Raw genomic sequence first — 21,999 nt, forward strand, 5'->3', positions numbered from 1 at the left:
AATCTCACTTATGCGAAGAACCAGAAACATCAGCACACAACACAAAAGGTGCCTAGTGAAACTGGACTACTTCAAGGCTTAGGTTTATTTATCTCAGGCCAGCAAAAACATCATGCTAGCAACAAGGTTCTCTATATGATCTCCGAGAAAAAGTATCTCTACATTACATACTTTGTTGGTGCATTTTACAGGCCAGCATGCGAAACCAAACTGCAACCTCATACTAGCATTTCATAAACTGATACCAGTCAAGGTTCAGAGCATCCTCAATGGCAATCGCCAAACAGTTACCCCCAAGTTCCCGGACATGTTCGGACGTGTCCGTGGACATCCGGCCAGACGCTGGTCATCCAACATTATCCCCATAATTTCCACCATCTGGAACATTTCAAACATGAATTTCGGACGAAATTAAACCTAGTACCATATTTCCAAAGGAAAGGTATCACAGACCATGCCCTCATGAATAGCAACAAAATGGCATCGCCGTGAGAAAAACACGGTCATATTATCGAAACACGCATAGCTCTCCTCGTCATTCGTCTCTCCCGGTTAGGGTTTGGGATGAAGCCTTTCTCACAAAATGACGCTGTCATATTGTTGAAACATGATAGCTCTTCTGCTTGTTAAGAAAATAAATAAATGATAACTCTCCTTGCCCATTCTTCTCCCTCGATTAGATTTTTCATGTTTGAAAAAAGACTTTTTCCGCTAATATGTGCGCATAAGCTATAATGTTTTTATGCATAAGCTATAAAAAAATTGCATCCCAAGCCAATTCGCGTAAACTCCATTTTTTAGCGGAGAAACAATTTAGCTTAGCAGATGTGGTGGGGCGACGTTCCATTTATTGTGCAAATAAAAGATGACAAACATGTTTTTTTATTGATGATATGTGGTCCCTTCTCATCGACTCAGTGATCCAAAAATGTTTTCCCCCTTTCTTTCAAGAACTTGACGGAAACATTATTGTCTTTTCATCATAAAGAAATGCCAAAGGGAATAAACATGTATTGTGACTCGTTTTGCGTAAAGCGAACCAAATTGTAAAAGAAAAATAGCCATCACACAAGCACATCTACAATCGCCATTGACATGTCAAAAAACTTCCGAGATTACTTGCGCAGATTTGGTAGTGGTCAACGAAAAAAATAGCGCGCTATAACGACGCTATAGCGCCGTTATAGCGTATTCAGAAGGAAACGCTATATTTTAGCAAATTCAGCCGCTATGGCGCTATTCACGTAATTAGCGCGCTACAGGGCGTTATAACGTTGTAGCGTGTAGCGTTATAGCGTTCAAATGATGAAAAATATCAGAAAAATAGGGAAGGACTGGTTTATTTTGTGGTTATTGCACGGTAGATGTAGGCTAGGTGCTTAGTGTTCAGAGTTAATATATGTTAAATAGATTGACTATAGTTTGACATTCAGTTTAAAATTTGTGCTTCCTATTTGGCTAGATTATGTCTATCTACGATAGTGTCTTAAGGTACTGAAATACTTTATTTGTGGATATATTTAGCATTTTGTGCAAACGCTATTTTGAAATATAGCACGCTATTAGCGCGCTATAACTTGTGTAGCATTTTGAGAAGGGGCTCGCTATATTTTGTAGCGCGCTATTTTTTTCGTTGGTAGTGGTAGCATGATTTCTTTCGATCAATATCCTTGTTGTTTTGGAATGATAATCTGGCATTACTTTTATTTATTGTACGCCATACTTTTGGCAAAGATATTTTTCTATGTAGTGACACAGATCCCTAATAAAACTGGAGTATTTCGAGCAAGTTATGTTTTCAAGTTGCAAATGAATCAGGGATAAACCCGGCCCAAGCCATTCTACTAAACCCAGCCCAAGTGTTCCCGAAAGATCACCACATTTCTCTCCAGATCGGCGGCGAGGCACCATGGGGAAGGCCGCAAGGGCAGCAGGAGAGACGCCTCTCCGCCGCCGCCCTGGCCTCCTGGAGGAGATCATCTTCTCGAATATCCTTGTGCGCCTCCCCCCGAAGTCCCTCCTCCGCTGTCGTACCGTCTGCCGTGCATGGCGCCGCGCCACCTCCAAGCGCCGCTTCCTCCTCGCTCACCACACCCGCCAGCCCGCCCACCCCGTCTTCCTCGCCGGCGAAGAGATCTTCGGCGTCCACTGCCATAACATCCGCGCCTTCGACCACCGGGCCAATGATGTCCAGACCGTTGCCCAGCTTGACGAGGCCTTTGATCTGGAGGCCTCCTGCGACGGCCTCCTCGTCCTCTCCAAGTTCGACTACACTGCTCGCTTTCGCAGCTTCTCCGTCTGCAACCCGGCCACGCGTGAGCATGCCCCACTCAGGTGTCCACCGTGGGACTTCCACATCGTGGGGATGTATGCCCACCGACCCACGGGCGAGTACAGGCTGATACTGCAACGGACAATCGACATGAAGTTGTCTGAAGGCCAAATTGGCTGCTATGTCTTTCTGTTGGGCTCCGACCAGCCACCGAGGTACATCGGGTGGCCGGAGACAGGGTCGTGGACCTTCGACGTACCTGTCCGAGTGCATGATAGCTTGCATTGGTACTCACAGTTTTATCTGGGTAAAAGCAACCCACCGCAGCATCAGAGGAACAACACACCGGTAATAGTATTCGACATCATAGATGAGTCGTTCCGGCGGATGCATGCTCCAGTTGTTTCCACCCAGGCAACTATCTTTGACATGGATGGCACGCTCGGCATCTACAGGCGTAACTATGAGATGAAACAAATTGATGTGGATCCCTTTATGAAAGAAAAATAAACTATTGGTATATGGGTGCTGCGGAACTACGGAAGTGAGGTTTGGGACAAAAAGTACAGAATCAAATTGCCGATTGCAGAAATACGGGATGATTTTGGGAACCACGATGATTATTGTTTGGAAGTTGTTTCTGGGGATGGTGACGTGTTCATGCTGCTCCTTCTTGGTCGGTATCTGATTCGTGTTGACAGCAATGGAAAATTGCTTGAAAATTCCAATATCGGTCGAGAAAACCCCCGTATGACTAAATGGCTGCTCAAGCAAAGTCTTGTTCAGCATACATTCTTTCCGGCTCTAGAAGGTTATGCTGTGAATGGTTCACCTTGGTTGCCGAAACTTGCGTATCTCTGAGTACTGGCTCAAGCAAAGTTTTGTTCAGCATACCTTTTTTTCCGGCTCTGGAAGGTTAATGGTGTGAACATTTTGCCTTTGATCGGTTGTTGAGTGAATTCTTTCTTTTCTGCCTAGTTTTCGTGGAATATCTTTGGATCAGATCAAGTATGAGCCTGCTGCCCTGTTTTTTTTTTGCATTATTGTAATCAAAATATTGTCAGAAGCTCTGACTGTTATGTGGTTCAATTAATCTATGCTTGTCTTGTTAACTTTTTGGGCTGAAGTGACTAAGTGTAACTTGATGCTAGAGATTTATCTTAGTGAAAGCAGCCGGCAGCATCAGAGGGATGGCAAACCGGTGATCGTATTTGATACCGTAGCTGAGTCATTCTGGCGGATGCGTGCTCCAGTTGTTTCCACCCAAGCAAACATGTTTGATATGGATGGTACACTCGGCATCTACACGCATAACTATGCCACAAAAGAAATTGATGTGGAACCCTTTCTGAAAGAAAATAAAATATTGATATATGGGTGTTGTGGAACTATGAAAGAGAGGTTTGGGAAAAAAAGCACCGGATCAAATAGCCGCTTGCAGAAATCAGGGATCAGTTTTGGAACCACAATGAGTACTGTTTGGACGTTATTTCTGGGGATGATGGCGTGCTGGTGCTGCTCCTTCTTGGTCAGTATCCGATTCACGTTGACAGTGATGGAAAAATGCTTGAAAATTTCAATATTGGTGAAAACCCCCTTATGACAAAATGGAGGCTCAAACGAAGTCTTGTACAGCATACCTTCTTTTCGGCTGTAGAAGGTTATGCTGTGAATTTTCACATTGGTCGCTGAAACATCTATATCTCTAAATGTCAGGTCAAGCAAAGTCATGTTCAGCATACCTTTTTTCTAGCTCTAGAAGGTTATTGTGTTATCTAATGGCTGTTGAGTGACATCCTGCTTATTTCTACCTAGCCGGCGTATCCTCATGAGCTTCAATATCTTTGGATTGGATCAAGTATGAGCCTTCTGGCCTGTTCTTCTTTTTTGCATTGATGTATACCGGTTAGGATCAGAAGTTGTGGTTCCATGAAATCTATGCTTGTCGTGTTAACTGTTGAGGCTGAAGTGACTAATTTGTGTGCTGATGCTAAAATCAACAGTCGCTTTTGTTCTGCTTTTAAAATATTTGCCAACTAATATACATCATATATCTATTTTTATTGGGCTGAAGAACTAACCTTGCTTTATTTATCTATCTAGTGTCCTTCTTAGCATTCAAACATTTGCAAGTTATATACCTCATGTCCAGCGGCGGAGACAGGCCCGAGGCAGCCCGGGCTGCTGCCTGGGGCCTGCGGCCAGTTTCCTTCGTTTACTGTAGAACTGAAGAATTGACTTTACCTTCTTGTCTAGTTGTCTTCTTAATAGTCAATTTTAGGTGTTCTGTTTGTATCCTCTGTTCTTGCTGATGGTGAAAAGAGGCAGATTCTCTTTATTAATTTGCGAGCTGCATCTGACTTGTTTTTAGAGCAAACGAGATTTGGGACAACAAGTATTGGGTCGAATTGCCGGTCGAGAAAATCAGAGGGCGATTTGGAAGATTGAATGATGGTTTCGATTGGGATGTCAGTGTTGTGTCGGCGGATGGTGATGTCTTCTTGCTTGTCAGTAAGGGCCACGGCTGTTTTGCGCCGACACGGATGGCAAAATGGTTGACAATTTTCATCGTAATGGACAGCGGTTTTACCATCTGAGACTTCGGCTGAAACAAACTCTTGTCCTGCATAATTTCTTAACAGCTCTAGGAGGTTATGCTGTGAAGGAGAGGGGATCAGGCTCCCGCGACTAGGGTTCCGCCCTGCCCCCCCTCCCGCCGCCGCCGGCCGCCGGCCTCGCGCGCTCCGCCTCCCTTCCCTCCTCCCACGCGCCCCCGTCCGCCTGCTCCCCCCCCCCCCTCCTCGCGGGCGACGGGCGGGCTCCTGCGGGTCTTCTCCTCCGGCCCCCCTCCCCGTCCATCTCCCTCCCCGCCGCCGCCGGCTGGGTCCGCCGTCCCTTCCCCGCTCGCTCATGGGGGGCGCGGGGGCCTCCCGATGGCGGCGGTGCAGCTCGGCCGACTGCAGTGTGGCTCGGCGGCGGGAGTCCGGCGAGCCTCGTGGTCCTTCGTGCGGTGACATGGTCGTTGACCGCAGGGCGGCATGGCGGTGCTGGTGGCCGGCGGCGCCCGCACGGCCCAGATCTGGGCCCTTTCGGGCTCCATCTGGGCTAGGGCGGGCCGGCGACTCGGCGCGCGGCGACGCTGCTCCCTGGTTGGTGGCGAAGAGGCGGTGGTTATGCTGTGAATGCACTGCCTTTCATCTGAAGTTTGTTAAGTGAGGTAGCCCTTCTTAGTTACCATATCCTTATGAGTTGTCATACTTATGTATGCGCTTTTTCTGTTTTATATGAAGTTGTGATCAAAATCTCGTTATGTGGTTGCATGATTTTTTTTTTGCTTGTTTTCGTACCATTTTTACACCTGGCCGCTACCAGCTACCGGCAGGACTGGATGCCCTCCAACGTAGCAACGTACCTGTAGTTTCCTCTTCCTGGTGACGCTGCGGTAGCAGTCGACGAGGAGCACCGAGGTGTAGAGGGTAAGTGTGGCCATTCGGCGATCCACTCGATAGACAACGTCAGCGATAGCCCAGCGGAGCTGAGCTGATCACCGCCGTTATGATGTGTACGTCCCTCCGATGTCCATGCCATTCCTATTCTCTCGGGCTTGCAGTCATCGACTGGTCGACACCGATTGATGATCCGCCCACGGTCCATGTTGACATGGACGTCTGCCACTATCGTGCCATCTCACGCTATAGACTTGATATTGCTGTGTCCGTGTGGGTGAGAAGAACGATGTGCAAGGCAGTCAATCGAGTTGCCTAAACCTGACTAGGAGACATACATCGTATTTGACTCGAAATTGATTTGATCCCGGATTCTATTTCCGTAAGGAGCTCAATGTGCTCAAAACCGAGTCAAAACTGCAAACGGACTCAGCCCCCTTTATAATGATGTTCTTTCCGGAAGAGTTCATAGATCCCCACCAGCCGTCCCTTCTGATTTTCTCGGGCGCCGAGTATGACGACGATATTGTCCACCACAAGGACATCCTCACCTTCGACCACCGGGCCGCCGACAATCTCCAAACTGTTGCCAAGATTGTCAAGAGGTCCAGCGTGTCATGCAAAAGTGTTGTGATTCTAAAAAAAACGATTTTAATTTTTTTATTATCTTGATATATGAAGCACATAAAACGCGCAAAAGGAATTCTCGAAAAATAGGCTTGCACAAGCAAAAGTTTTCTCTTTTTTTTTTTTGCGAAGCCTGGCATCATTGACTGTTGGCAGCTTGGGGCTGACAATCTGGCGACTTTACTCCGCCGACCGGCCGTACACCGATCTCGACATCGAAATCGCCGTCCGACGGCAGAGACCCCATGGACATCTCTCTAGAGTACATGGTGTGGGGTAGAACTAGAAGAGCAGCGTACCAGCCAGTCTTACAACATGGCGATCGACTCCTTTCCAAGCACATTGGGAGACATCGATCTTGTTTAACTTGGTTACCTATAGGCAGTGCTGCTGCTATATGTACCCGAGTTTGATTTGATCCCGGCCAGATTCCGTCGTCCAGGGTCACGACTCAGAAGCCCCCGATGCTCATACTCAAAAGTCAAAACAGAGTCCAACTTGGAAACCGCCCAGGACCAACCAAGCACCAGTCCATAAATTCCCTTGCTCCGGAGAAGAGTAGCCCACATCACCACAACTCGTCTCTTCCCAAATTGGCAACCATGGTGAAGGCCGCAAGGCCAGGAGCGATGCCTCTACACCGACGCGGCGGTGGCCTTCCAGATGAGATCGTCGTCTGGGAGATCCTTGTCCGCCTACCCCCCAAATCCCTCCTCCGCTGCCGCATGGTTTGCCGTGCCTGGCGTCGTGTGACCACCACCCGTGACTTTCTCTTTGCCCACCACGGCCACCAGCCCTCGCTCCCCTTCATCTGCACCCACGAATACCGCAGTCAACGCTGCAAGAAAATACACACCTTTGCTCACCGGGCCACCACCGACGCCCATCTCCAACAAATCGCCCCGCTTGATGAGTCCTATCTCACAGCTTCCTACGAGGCTGCGACGGCCTAGTCATCCTCTCTAGGCGTGGCGTTGACCCCTACTACTCCGTAAGTAACCCGGCCACGCGTGAGCATGCTCCCCTCCCGCAAACAAGGGACTTCACTTTGTTGGGGATGTATCCGCACCAACCAACTGGCGAGTACCGGCTGTTGCTGCACATGAGATTCACCCTACCGGAATGTCAAATTGGCTTCTACATCTTGACCTTAGGCTCTGAACAGTCACCGAAGTACATCGAGGCGGCACCAGAGGTAACAATGTTGTCAGCTTCCATGTACGTATCCGTCCTGATCCATGACCGCCTTCATTGGTACCCACAAGATCGTAACGATAGCAAATTGGTACTGGTATTTGACTCCATAACCGAGTCGTTTCGGCACATACGTGCCCCAATTGTTTTGGCCTACTCAGATATCTTTGAGATGGATAACGCTCTTGGCATGTATAGCTATAATGCCGACATTGCAACTGTGGACATATGGGCGTTGCAGAACTATGAAAATGAGATTTGGGACAACAAGTATCGGGTCGAATTGCCAGTCGAGAAAATCAGAGGGCGATTTGGAAGATTGAATGGTGGTTTCGATTGGGACGTCAGTGTTGTGTCGGTGGATGGTGATGTCCTCTTGCTTGTCAGTAAGGGTCATCGGCCGTTTTGCGTCGACACGGATGGCAAAATGGTTGACAAATTTCATCGTGCTGGCCAGCAGTTTTATGTTACGGGACTTCGGCTGAAACAAACTCTTGTCCCGCATAATTTCTTTGCGGCACTAGGTGGTTATGCTGTGAATGCACTGCCTTTCATCTGAAGTTTGTTAAGTGAGGTAGTGCTTCATAATTACCTAGTTGCCATATACTCTTTAGCTGCCATAGTTATGAACTATGCCCTTTTCTTTTGCGTTTGATGTATATGAAGTTGTGATCAAAATCTCGTTATGTGGTTGCGTGAATTTTCTTCCTCTTGTTTTCGTACCGTTTGGGCTGAAGGGGCTACCTAGCGCGCTGGTAATAAAATCAACAGGCCATTTTGATCTGTGTTTGAATTATTTAGCCGTTGATGCGGCTCGTGTCTGTGTTGGCAGCAGTAGGACCACCTGATATGATCTGTCATCTGTGGAAAGAGAAGCCAAACACCGACGGTCGTGTAGGAGAAAGGCATGACGGCAGCCAGGATGAACAGCCACACCATGTCGTACGTGGAGGTTGGGGAGGTCGGAGAAGACGATCTGGGAGATACTACCAAACATGACCATGTACACGCTACAGTCTACAGGGTGGCCGAGGAAGCAGTTGGTCGGCTGCAATGATGGTGTGCCGTATCGTGTTTCGGTTGTTCCAACCATATCACAGAACCACACCTACCCGCTACAGGCAGGACTCGGCGCCCTGCCCCTCCATTGTATTGAAGTACGTGTAGTTTCCTCTTCCTAGTCACGCTGCGGTAGCAGTCGGCGAGGAGTACGGAGGTGTCGAGGGAAAATGTGGCCGCCTGGCGATCCAGCAGATAGACGACGGCAGCGACAGCACGCCGTAGCTGATCGCCGGCGTTACCACGCCGATCCATGATCCGCCCACGGTACTCCACCAGGCACCAGCTAACAGTCGCCCGATGTGGACATGTACGTTTGCCGGGGCCATCTTGCTTTATAAACTGGTGTGGTGTGGCCGTGTGGGGGAGAAGAACGATGTGCCAGCAAGTCGATCGAATTGCCTAAACCGACCAGGAGGCATACATCGTGTTTAACCCGAATTTGATTTGATCCCGGATTCTGTTTCCGTCGACACATGATCTTGGGTCTCGGAGCCATAAGGAGCTCAAAGTGCTCAAAACTGCAAACGGACCAAGCCCCCTCTATAATGGGAAAAGCTTACCTTCAATCTACCGATCGGGGACGCACGTCCGCCGGCTCCGTGTCCGTCCGATCGAATGTTGGTCAGACGGTCAAGAGCTTCCCCACATCCGCATGCGTTTCCTGCAACTAGGCAACCACACCGTCTTCTTCCCCGCGATTCTAATCTCTTTCTCTTGCATCTCTTTTCTCCTGCTACAGATCAGGAGGGACGTTGGAAACCGGCCGCCGCCACCGCTCACACCAGGCAGTCGGCCACCCCGCTGCTCACAGCTCTCCTCCCCCTGTATCTAGACTGGGATCGCCGAGCCACCCACTGTCATCAGCGACAGTTCCTAAGATCCGCGCGGTTTAGTCGTCGCTCCAGCAGCGCGCGGCGAGCGCACGACCTCTCCATCGGTGTCGTCTGTGTCGGAGGAGCCCTCCCTGCTGGATCCGTCCCAGCCCATGCGTAGCGTGTTTGCAAGCTTTGCAATGTTGTCGATGTTTCTGAAACAAAGCTCTTGTTGCAATAGTCAATCATGTTTCTGAAACAAAGTTCTTGTTGCAGAGCGGGATCATATGTGGAGCTGCTTTGCAACGTCACCAATGTTTCTGAAACAAAGCTCTTGTTGCAATGGCCAGCGATGTGTTTATGAAACAAATCTCTTGTTGCAATAGCAGCGATGTGTTTCTGAAACAATGTTCTTGCTGCAATAGTCATTGTTATTTTCTGAAACAATACTCTTGTTGCAAAGAGGGATCGTACGCTGGACTATACTGGGCAACCTAGATTGGGGGCTGCCACGCATCAGCCGGTGGATAAGTAGAAAACATCCACCACCTGGCTGGTCGTTGGATTAATGTCGGGAGCCGTCCGATCTACCCATACATGTGTGTCACCTCTCTTGCAACAAGAGCGGTGTTGCAGAAACATTTCTAACATACGTCGTGTTGTAAAAATCTTTGCAACAGAGGTGATGTTGCATGCTTTTTTACAATGAAGATCATGTTGCAGAAAATGTCTGCATTTTTTTTTTGTAACTGAGGTGATGATACGGCTCAAATAGCTTTGAGACGATTTTATGTAGTGGCCCTGATCTTTCACTCGCGCAAACAGGTAGAAGAAATAGTTTTTGGAAGAAGTAGAAGTGTAGGTGCAAAAGAACCGGTAGCTCCACTTCATCCAAAGGGATTGTATTAGCAGGCATCTCAATTATAACTCTGGTGATACTTGGATTCCTGAATACTGACTTTTGACTTCCTTGGATAGTACGTGAGCAAGGCATGGAGCCTAATATACCTCTTTGATTTGTTGAATGCAACACCTTCCTTTGACGTAGAGCCGGAACCACGTACTTCTGCATCTTTTTTTCATGGCCAGCCTCTCGCTTAGAAAATATTCTACTTGGCAGCAATGAGGGAATAATAGGTGTACAAGCGGTGACCGTATCAGGTGATGTCGTAGAATTTTTTGCAACAAAGATTATGTTGCAGAAACATCTACAGATTTTTTTTGCAACAAAGGTTATGTTGTAGAATATATTTTTTGCAACACAACTCATGTTGCAGGAAACCATGGACGGCGGCGACGGCTTACCGGCCCCAGCGGGGTGGTGCCTCGCAAAACCAGGCGGTGCAGTCCGGCGGCTACGTACTAGCGCCCGCACGGCTTGCTCGTAGCTCCTCAGGTGCCAAGCTTCCAACACATCAGCTGTCGATGTTGCGTGGTTCGCCATAGGAACGCCGTATACTGTTGCCGTCACGGTCCCACGGTGAAGCTCGCTTCGAACCCTGTCGGACCTCGCCGAGTCGAGTTTCCACCGCTCCCGGACGTCCCAACGTCCTACCCGCGCACCATCCTCGTCGGATCCGGCTAGAATCCTCCTAGCCGCACAAGTCTTCGTCCCCCCGTCGCTCCCGGATATCCTGGCCTCCTGCCCACGCGCCATACTCGTAGGATCCGGCGAGATCCGGCTGGAATCCTCGCCGGTGTTGCCCTCCTGGCCTCCTGTCTCGCCTCTTTCTTCCCATGCACACCCTCCCGTCGTTACAGTAAGCGGGCTAAACCCTAAACCTCTTTTCTCCCTGTCACAATAGTAGGACACACCTATTTGGCAAAAAATGATTTTCCTGTAGTGGCACATATTTAGTACCAGTTTGGACGGTTTTATATATACAGTGTAGAAGCTGCCCTTTACAGGCAGGCTACCGCCAATTGCCAAATAATGCAGAAAACGTTGGCCACACACACACACACACACACGCATGCACGCACGCACGCACGCACGCACGCACACACACACACAAAAACAAAAAGAAAAAGAAAAAGAAAAAAGAGGAGCTTCCACTAACGAAACCTCCAACAAGAATAAAGACTCTGGTGATCTGTTGATGTTGCGTAGAGTCTTCCCCTCGCTTGCAGGAAGAGATACTTCATGTGATTGATGAGGGAGCAAAATGGTTCCTATTTGCCTTCACCTGTTTGGACGCCTTCGTTAAGTAGATCAGCATCTCCATAGTGAGCTCTGGTTCTTGTTAAGAGTGACAGGAACCCTTCCATTACGTATATGGGATTATAATGCTCTACGCAGGCCAAGGGATGATTTATATTGGAAAAAAGCTGATAAGTTGAAACCGTTTAGCTATTGTGAACTAGCAAATCAAAACACGTATATATTTAATGTGACTCGTTTTCCATTCTTTTGAGTACGGCTGAGGTATGAAAGGAGAGTAAATATTTCAGACTGTAAACGAGCACAAAAGCAAGGAACATGGTGACGAAGTTTGAAGCACGAAGAGATATACTCTTTTTTTTAGGGAAAGATATACTTTTTCTATACATGTTCAGGGAATGTTGCCCAACATACAAAAGGTACGTGGGCTAAGCCCAGAACAAACCCATCATGTTGTTACCGAAAGCAATTCTAATTAAAACATGTTTCTTGCCTAGATAATTGCATTGCAAAATTTCAAAGCTGATGGAGAATACAGAAGCACTGACGTGTATTCAACAATCATGCTGCAGAGCTAAATACAGAACCACATTAAACGCAAGATAGCATCAAGCTGAACAGTGGAGCATTGGGTACATGCATATATCATGGCCTAGTTAATTAAGAGAGCAGACAGTAATTCCATCACAGAAATACAACCTACAAACAACTTGTTTCTTGCCCGGAACAAGTCAAGGCATAACAAAATAACAAAACAAAAGACCACAGAGGAGAACTTTTTTGTTGCACGGTGTTAAGATACGTGTATATGTTGTGCAGATAAGGATGCAGAGAGTCCAGGTAGTTAGCTAGACTTGCGTATCAAGTTGTAAAGCCATGAGATTCAGTTTGTTGTAATCTGGTTGTTAGCTCCTGATTGTGGACGCAACAACCTCCTTGTTATGATTATATATACAGAGGAGCCGACACCTATTGGATGCACGGAGCAAAACACTCCTTCAGTTTTTACACACGGAACAATGCATTGCATAACCTAGGCTCAATCGTCTCATGTGATCTGTTCTAAAACCATTTCAGAATCTAGGATGTTGACGGTGTAGCTCGATAGAAGCTGGATGATCGTGAAAGGATGGTTGGTGCGAGGATACAATGCTTGTCATGCTTCCCAAAATCGACGGCTTCCGAGATCCTCTCTGTTTTCTCGTTCTTGATGTCACATTTGCAGATATTAAGTTTTGTCCATATGTGTACATCGAGCCAGGAGCATTATGAAAGCAGATGAAAATCACATCTGTTGCGTATACAAATCCTTCTTGTTTCATCAGAATTAAACTATTGTCTACTATCTGTTAATAATACAGTGTTTCCCTTGGCAAATATGACGAACATTTGCACTATAGGAAATTATTCAACTGTTTACTTGTGACAGCAATATTGTTTCCTGTTAAAAATTACTCCCATATGACATGACATCATGGTAGTTAGTATCTCCAATTACAACATTTTTCCAATTTGAGCAAGGAAATATATATATTCAGTTTAGAGTACTTTAATTTCACAGCAGCATCAGTGCAGCTCTAGGTTCAGGTTGTGTTCCAGTTCTATATATGGAGCCAACTGGGAGCTTTATTCAGGCATGTCTGTCTTTGATTGTACATCTTCTAATTTTTTTGCAAGAAACACAAATAGATTTTTGCAAGCAACATAAGTCAGAACCTGTGCATGTGTACTTGTACTTGTCAACCTGTGCACGTTCGCTAACTGTTTCTTGATGCACCTCTGGCTCTGAGAATGGTTAATGATATCACCTAGCTTACAGAAACAAGAACCTGTGGTTGTTTGTACCGTCAGCTTAAGACTAGCATTGGCAACAGAGAAAGAAGCTGAGAGAATTCATTCAATTTTGAACATCTATAATAAAGGATCAAGACAATTGGTGAATAAATCTAAATCTGCTAGATTCGTCAGCTCAAGCAACACTGATCAAACGAAAGAAGAGGTGATGCATGCTTTAGACATAAGAAGAGAAGCGCTTGAAGAAATGTATCTTTGCCTCCCAATGGCCACAGGAAGTACGACATGAGCTTTTGAGAAGCTATGCACAAGAGTAAGAAACATGGTGGGAGATGGAACAGAATTGGCAGTCATGCAGGCAGTGCCACTGTTCTCAGTGAGTTGTTTTAATCTCTCAAAAACAACTTGCAAGACATTGTCCAGATTTTGGTGGGGAGGAGATCGAGCTAAACAAAAAATGCATTGGAGGAAATAGGATGAAATTGCCCAACCAAAATTAGCAAGATGGGGTTTAGAAATCTTCAAATATTCAATTTAGCCATGTTGGCAAAACAAGGATGGAAATTGATAACTAAACCAGAATCCTTATGTGCACGTGTCAACCAACATATGGAAGAATCGATGGATCCCAAGGCTTCCAGGATGCAGGCCAATATTCAGGAGCAAAGATGCAATTGTGTCAAAAGTTTCAGAGCTCATTAATGATGATAGAAGAAATTGGAACATTAAAAAATTGAATAGTAATGAATCTCCTATGCATGTAACATAAACTCTTAAGATTCCTTTGGGAAGGTCAGACCATGACCTAAGGCTTGGGGTGAAGAAAGACATGGCACCTACACAGTAAAATCAGCCTACAAAGTACTAGCAAAGCAGTTCAGAGCTAAAAGCCAACATCGCCAAGGAATTGCATTAAGCTCAACTACTGAAGAAAACATGTCGTGGAAGAAACTTCGGAGCTTGCCAATTCCCCCCAAGGTAAAAACTTACTGGTGGCATGTCATTTGAAAGTTCCATTCCTGTAAAAGCTATATTGAAAAAGGACAGATCGAGAAATTAATAACCTTGTCGAATGTGGCGCAAATGAAGATACTACCTTCGATGCTTTGACAGAATGTCGTTATGCCCGAGTGTTCAAGGAGTTTTTTAAGAAACAATATGGCATGAAGCTTCCCAAACTACACGAGCTAACTTGGGCCTAAGACATTCTAGATAATAATATATGTGGAACGGAGAAGGCATGATATATTTTGTGTGGCATGTGGTCAGTGTGGACATTACAAGATAACAGAATTCATGGAGAATACTCAATTAATCCAATTCAAGCTTGCAGGTGGGCACATGATATGGCTGTGGATTTGATGTTGAGTGCAAAACCATCAGGACAAGGAATCAAAACAAAAACCAAGATCAGCTGGCAACGTCCACAAGAAGGCTTCTATAAAGTAATGTAAACGCAGCCTTCAATGCAAGAGAAGAAAAAAGAGCTTAAGGATACATAACCAGAGATGCTGATGGCATTGTCGTAGCGGCGAGCTGTAAGTGGTATGACTCAGTCCCTAGAACTTTAACAGGAGAAGAATTAGCTTGTAGAGATGGAGCTAAAATGTTAAAACTGCTCGTTGAACAAACTGAATATTCAACAAGGAACAACGGAGACTCATTCTCAGGAGCTTCTGTCATTTTGTGGATCCAGCAAGCATCATAGAGCTAGCATCTTGCCGATTATTAATGAAAAACAAGAGCTGGTAGAAGGATGTAGTGGTTTTAACATTTATCATGTAATGTAGGGAGGGAAGCAAATATAGCAGCCCACAAAGTGGCTAAATTTGCTTCTGAATCAAATTCAGAGTATGTCAGGACTCAGGATACATCAGGTGCCGGATAACATGCTGCTGTGCACTAGACAAGACTGTATAATCCTGATGCTCTTGTTTAAATCGCCAAATAATAACTATGTCAGAGCTTCACTTACACCTGACAGTGAGTATCAGGAGAAGCAAGATTAAAGATGTTTCATCAACAAGTGTTACACGTTTGGAAGAAGTGTCTTTTACAGTGTGATGTTATATTTATCACAGGTTATCCCCTATTTAAAATTACACAGCACCGGGGATATACGTATTACTCTATTCTAGTAGTAATTAGTTTTTGACCAATCGGCTAATCATGACTCTGTTTCTTTCGAAACAAATGCCATCTAAATTTGATCAACTAATCATGACTTACAAAAAAAATGCCATCTATATTTAGTCGGTGTAAATTGCATGGCAGAGTGGAGTTTACGGTTTAGGTGATCCTCATTTTTGTTCGAGAACGCATATACAAGGAAGACATCTCTTAAATATATAATCAAACTCAAGCACAATGTGAAAAAGAGTCATCCGTATAAATAAATTCATCATAAGCGGGGTTGGCAATCTCGTATGCAGCAGAGCAGTTATGGATTGAATGAAAAAAAGACAACAACGTGTTGGTTGACCTCAACAGCTAGCTATTACTCCTTGGAGGGGTCTGCAAACACAACTGTGCCGGTCGCCTCCTCCATTATGTAGTAGGCAAACGGATGGTCGACGATGAAATCCACTTGTGGAGGTGGCGGCGGCAATCGGCTGCATCCTCCATAGCCGCACTCGGTGATGGTGACCGCCGCAGCTTCAGTCCCTTCCTCGTTTACCTCGACGACAGCCTTGTGAATGACATCCCCCACCACTATCGGCAAGCCAGAGCCGTCTTCCTCCACCATGTCAGATAGGTCGCCCTGCTCGCTGAACGGCAGATGGAGCCCCAGCTTCTTGAGGACGACGGCGACACTGCTGTGGAAAGACAGTTTGAACTTTGGCATCTGGAGCTCACGGAGGGCGATTCGCTGCATCGGCAGGTGGTCGTGCAGGAACCCAGGCCGGGATGCCATCATGTCTAGCAGCCACCATAGGCCGTCGTAGGCATCCGGGAGGAAGATGCACATGGAGAACTGTGTTGGCCCGGTATAGTCAGAGCCGGAGCGCGCCCACGGAACAGTTGTACACTGGGATGGGGATGGATAAGCATGTCCTGCCCATGCATTAGGCGCGTAGTAGCTGTTGCCAAATGCATCATGGCGGGGGAAGTAGGGGTTAGGAGGGTAGCCAACGGGGCCAAGTGCACCATAAGGAGGATATGGCCTCGGATAGGTGTAGGGAGAGAAGGAGTTGCGGAACGGAGGAGGATAGTAATGTTGGTGGAAGTATGGGTGAGGTCTGACGGGAAAATAATTTGGAGACGGACCCCCACCACCACGGTTGTATGCAGCACTCACGCGGGGATGGGCGTACGGAGCAGCACCAACACCATTGTAGCTGTAGGGATCAGAATCAGGGCGACCCAATGGAGGAGAATGTTTTGTGGTGCCCTTGTGATCTGGCGCCCCCATCTTGTACCGGAGTTTGAGCACCTTGAACCCCTGGTGCACGGCGACGAACTGCGACTCCTGGCTCCTGGCTCTGCACGAACGCCATGCGGGGACCGCCCGAGGTGGACCTATCCTGGAGCGCGTCGGCTGCCAAGCGCGACACGAAGTTCTCGAGCTCGCTGCGCGTCCTCGCTCCTAGGATGCGGAGTATCTCCTCCAGTGTGGCGTCCCGGGCGCCGGCGGCCAGGAGCACGAGAGCGGCGTAGATGGACAGCGGCGAGAAGACTAGATTGCCGTCTGTGCTCCCCTCGGTGAGGGGCCTCGTGAGCCTGGCGGCGAGCATTGCCAGGCCACTGGAGCCAATCATGCCTATTGTGTCGAACTGCACCGGCGGGTTTCTGGTCACCGGCAACAACTCGAATCTTCTAGCAGGTAGCCGCTCCTCGTTAATAAGTGCACCCTCATGTTTCCGTTTCCCAGTCCGCACAGGGGCAGGGCCGCTGCCATTGCTAGGGTCGACGACATGCCCTGCAAACATGATCGCGCCGGACGCCTCCTCGACTATGAAATACACCCTCGGCTCCGGCATTGCCATGGGAGCAGCTCCAGGAGCCGCAATCATCATGGTGAGAGCTGCGGCTTCCGTCCCTTCCTCGTTGACCTCGATGACAGCCTTATGGATGACGTCACGAACCACCAAAGGCAAGCCGGTGCCGTCGTCCTCCACCATGTCTGACAGGTCAGAACCCATGCCGAACGGCAGAACAAGCCCAAGCTGTTCGAGGATCTCGACCATTTTGCTCGTGAAATCAAGTTTGAACTTGGGAACCCCGAAGTCACCGACCTTGACGGGGATCGCTGGCAGGTGATCATGCACGATGTTGGAATTAAACCCGACTTGATGCCCCTGCTAGCCGGTGTGTGCACGGGACGTGTACATGTCCGATTAGAAATTGAAGTGTATAACGAGTAGGACTAGGTTAGTTGGCAGGTTAGCTAGCTAATATAAATACTCAGGTATCCTTGTACTTTTGTACCGTGGGTTTGTGAAGTAATACAAATCAGAACAGGCTCGATACGAGCCTGTGGCAATACGCCGGCGTCTTGTGTTCACGTGCGTTGTTTCCGCCGGAGCTATATCCATCGGATCGAAAGCTAGCTAGCTAGCTACGTGTGTGTACGCAACAAGGATCGATCAGCTCGCCAAGGCTACTAGCTTTGCACCTCGGTGCAGCGTGCATCTCGGCGTAAAGGAGCTCGTCCAGAGTGCATCGGCTAGTAGAAGCGTTCGTCGTCGATCGTCACCGTCGCCGGAAAGTACTCGACGACGAGGTCTGGGCCAACACACGAAGCCCGGACGGGAGGTTATCTGGTCGACGAGGCTCCGCAGGCCGTCGTACGCGTCAGGCACGAAGATGCACATGGAGTACTGTGTGCCTGCCGTCCACGGCCGGTATGGTTGATATCCTCGGTGATAAGGAAATAGGCAGTTTTTCGATTAAATTAATCCATGAATGAATCATGAGTATGACATGGACAGCATTGATAACACATTGATTACGATCTAACAGAGTATGTATTACGCGCATAGTAGAAACATCTACGCATATTGCTAGTACTGCTACAACAGAAAGAAACACGAGAGGGATAAACGATGTATACCCTCCAATCGGCCACGTGGCGGCGGTGGCGGTGGCAGCAGCCGCGGCATCCTCAGCGGCCTTCTTGTCGGCCTCGGCCTTCTCAGCGGCGGCGAGGTCGACATGGTGATGAGGAAGGTGATGCGGACGTAGATGAACAGAAGCGAGCAGTCGCGTAGTCGCTACCCAAAAACCTAATCGCCCCTCTCCCGTACAGGATCCGGAGAGGCGGGGTTTCGGAGGCCTGCTCTCCCGTCAACCGTGCACGCGGTGAACGGGACGGAGTCGCCGGCGGCAGCAGTAGCAGAGGAACAACTTGGGCGTGGAGGCGGAGATGGAGATGCGTTCTGTTTTCGCGGCGGCTAGGGTTGGCAGCGCCCCACATATATATGTGCGGCCGCGCGTGGAGAGACGTGGGCTGAACCCACGTCCAAGTCGGTAGCCTATGACCCGACGTCTCAGATCATGGCCCTACATGTCAAAGACTCTCCGTTCCTGACCGGCAAAAAGAAGCGCATAGGAGTAAGCTCGGCTCGGCTCAATCCCGCGGCGAGCGGAGGAGGAGGAGGAGTGCGCGAGGGCTTCTTTCCTTCTCAAGCTCCAATAGCATGAGGGAGAGAATCCCTTATAAAGCACTCCAACTCTCCTTCCACTTCCGGGGTGGGACTAAACTTCCCACCACCTTGTTATGCCACCCTCCATGGGCCCTTAGAGATTAAATCTGAAATTGTCATACGGGCTCTAGGCCCATCTCATATTTCAACAATCCCCCACCAGATCTCAGGGGCCCACTTGTTCTTTGTTCCAAACGCTGTTTTGATATACCAGCATCTCAGTGGAGACCGATTAAGATTGAGCTCCACCTAGACCAAGTAGTTACACTCCTTCACAACTGAACAATGGACTATGCCTTGAATTGTCAGTTTGGCGTCAAGAAGTTTCACCACAAGTCTCACTGATACGAGGCTGCCGAAGGCCGACCCCTCGGGTGGAGCATATTAGTCACACTTCTGGCCTGTTCATGAGCTTGCTAGAGATCATCCCAATCTCATAGACTGTGACCAGCAGTCGGACTCATATAGGTATGTTCCTCCAAAGATCGCTATGTAGGATAGCATCTTGCTTATACATATAAGCCTTGGAACACATTAAGACAGTAGTCATCCTTCCATACAGTTTCCGGGAGTATTGCATCTCCAACGGAGTGGGTTAGTAAAGTTACTCTCCTCAGTTCACCGCTGGCTTGTTTTCCCAGGTCCTACTTCACGAGATCTCCAATCACATAGATTGGGTTACTACCATGGCAACTCATGTGGGTCTCATACCCATCTCCCTTGATGCGCTATCTATCACAACACGTGATAGCCCTTTAGTGAAGGGATCTGCCAGATTCTTAGGTGTTTGGATATAATCCAACGCTATCACTCCGGAGTTTCTCAATTTTCTGACAGCTTTCAATCTCATTCTTATGTGTTTGTTGGACTTTATGTTGTCCTTTGAACTCTTCACCTTGACTGTTTGATTATCGCAGTTCATAAGGATGGCCGGAACCGGCTTCTCAACCACTGGCAAGTCCATCAACAGATCTCGAAGCCATTCTGCTTTGCCACCCGATGTGTTTAATGCTGTTAATTCTGCTTCATTGTCGATCTTGTTAAGATCGTTTGCTTGCAAGACTTCCAGGAAACAGCACCACCTCCAAGAGTAAACATATACCCAGTTGTGGCCTTCATCTCATCAGCATCAGAGATCCAATTCGCATCACTATACCCTTCAAGTACCGACCGGTATCCGGTATAGTGAAGTCCATAGTTCATAGTACCTTTCAGATAGTGCATAACTGTAACGCCCCGGATCCGATGCGCCAGGTGTCTTCAGTTATTCGTTGTTGTTGCCATGTCATTTGCTTGCATGTTGCATTTTGCCATGTCATCATCTGCATTTCATTTGCATGTCTTTCAAAACTTGCATCCGGTCCTTTTCCCCGTTGTCCGTTTCACGATCCGACACTCGCACGCGCCCGTCGCCCCTCTCAGCCCTTGTTTCGTGAGCGGGAGAAAAATGTTCTCGGAATGGGTCGAGATTTGCCGAGTGGCCTTGGTATAGTACCGGTAGACCGCCCGTCAAATTTCGTTCCATTTGGAGGTCGTTTGATGCCCCAACGGTTAACCGCGTAGCCCGAAACCCCTCTCTCTTTGCAGCCCAGCACCCCTCCACCACAGCCCACTAGTCCATCCAAACCCCATCTATGCTCTCGGTCGTTCGATCACGATCGTGTGGGCGAAGACCGCTCCCCATTTGGAGTCTCCTAGCTCCCTCTATCTATAAATATGCCTCTCCCTCGAGATTTCTCGCAGTCCAAACCCTAGCACGCTCCCCCGCGCCGCCGGACATGTCCAACCCCGCCGGACACGTCTGCCCGCCCGCCGCAGCGAATCCCATGCCGACACGTGTCCACCCCCGCCGTCCCCGCCGCCGCGGCCCGGAGAGCCCGGATCGGGCCCTCCCGGCCCATCTCCCCGCGCCGCCGCCCGGATCCAGCCCTGCCGCCAGTCTCCGCCGCCGTCCCTCGGACCTCGCCGCCTCGGCGTCCGCGCCCGTGCGCCGGCGCCGCCGCGCGTCCCGTGCCCGCAGCCGGCCCTGCCGCACTCGCCGCACCCCGCAGAGCCACCTCCGTCGCCGCGGCGCCCGGATCCGGCGTCAGCCGACCGGATCTGGACAGCCACCGCCTCCCCTCGCCGGGATCGCCATCGGGCGCCGCCGCCCTGCCTCCCGGTCCCAATCGGGATCGAGGGAGACGCCGCAGCGCTCCGCTCGCACGCGTGGGCCTCCCCCCGTGCTGGCCCGCGAGGCTCAGCCCGCCTCTCCTTCCCCTCCGGCACAGCGGCCCGCTGGTGAGCCTCCCCGCCTAAGCCTCGCCTAGGCGTCATTTAGTATTCTCGCGCGCGTCTATTTTTTTTTCTCTTCAAAACTGCCATGTCCCGAAATAGTTACATTCTGGTGCTACTTTTGACCTACTGTAACTCCATGTGTACTGCTCCGTTGTGTGCGTGTAATATGTAAAAAAATTCATCATGAGATGCTCTTCATTTAATTCCATTGTGCCATGCTAGTTTGAGTTCATCTTGATGCCCGAATCATCGTTGCAAGAGTGCCATATGATGTTAACTGCTGTCTGTTATCAGAAATTGGTGATTTGTCTTTTTCATAGCGTTTTGTGTGTGCATCCTATGAGCTTGATGTCTACATGAGTTTTGTACTACTTCATGCCATCTTTATAGGGGTGCTTGTCTGGTATTTTTGTGATCTATGTGGTGACTATCACAAGCATACAAAGTAGCCTCCATGGTGTTGCTGATTTCTGTGACTTGGTCATTTCTGCTAAGTCTGAGTCTGTTATGTTGTGATGCCATGTAAACCTGCTGCTACAAGTCATTCTATGCATAATATGGAGATGTTCACTAAGGATGTTTTGTTATGCATATTATGCTCTATCCATCCATACCCTTGTTTGCATTTATAGCCTGCTGTAGCTTGTTGTTATCATGCTCCAAACTTGCTAAATAATGCTGCTGTCAGCCTGTTAACATGAAGTTCAGT

The 21,999-nt window shown here is 48.5% G+C and overlaps 2 protein-coding genes across 2 annotated transcripts in view; one reads left to right on the top strand and one right to left on the bottom strand.

Annotated features, from left to right (window-relative positions):
• Window positions 1-1,909: 1,909 nt before the first annotated feature.
• LOC109740526 (F-box protein At3g17710-like) lies at window positions 1,910-2,782 on the top strand. The gene has a single exon (XM_020299576.1). The coding sequence runs from the start codon at window positions 1,910-1,912 to the stop codon at window positions 2,780-2,782; it is 873 nt and encodes a 290-aa protein (XP_020155165.1).
• A 13,083-nt stretch (window positions 2,783-15,865) lies between these two features.
• Window positions 15,866-21,999, bottom strand: part of LOC141020718 (putative serpin-Z8) — a 44,923-nt gene continuing 38,789 nt past the window's right edge. Inside the window, exons 2-3 of the mRNA XM_073495657.1 lie at window positions 16,888-17,617; window positions 15,866-16,850 (exon numbers count right to left, since the gene is read on the bottom strand). Of these exons, the coding sequence (XP_073351758.1) occupies window positions 15,866-16,850; window positions 16,888-17,617 (1,715 nt within the window). The remainder of the gene's footprint in view (window positions 16,851-16,887; window positions 17,618-21,999) is intronic.

Source organism: Aegilops tauschii, chromosome 3, assembly GCF_002575655.3.
Source record: "Aegilops tauschii subsp. strangulata cultivar AL8/78 chromosome 3, Aet v6.0, whole genome shotgun sequence".
Classification (NCBI taxonomy): domain Eukaryota; kingdom Viridiplantae; phylum Streptophyta; class Magnoliopsida; order Poales; family Poaceae; genus Aegilops; species Aegilops tauschii.

Bases quoted from the DNA above. Each gene is read 5' to 3' on its own strand.
- LOC109740526 (XM_020299576.1), top strand. From the start codon at position 1,910: ATGGGGAAGGCCGCAAGGGCAGCAGGAGAGACGCCTCTCCGCCGCCGC.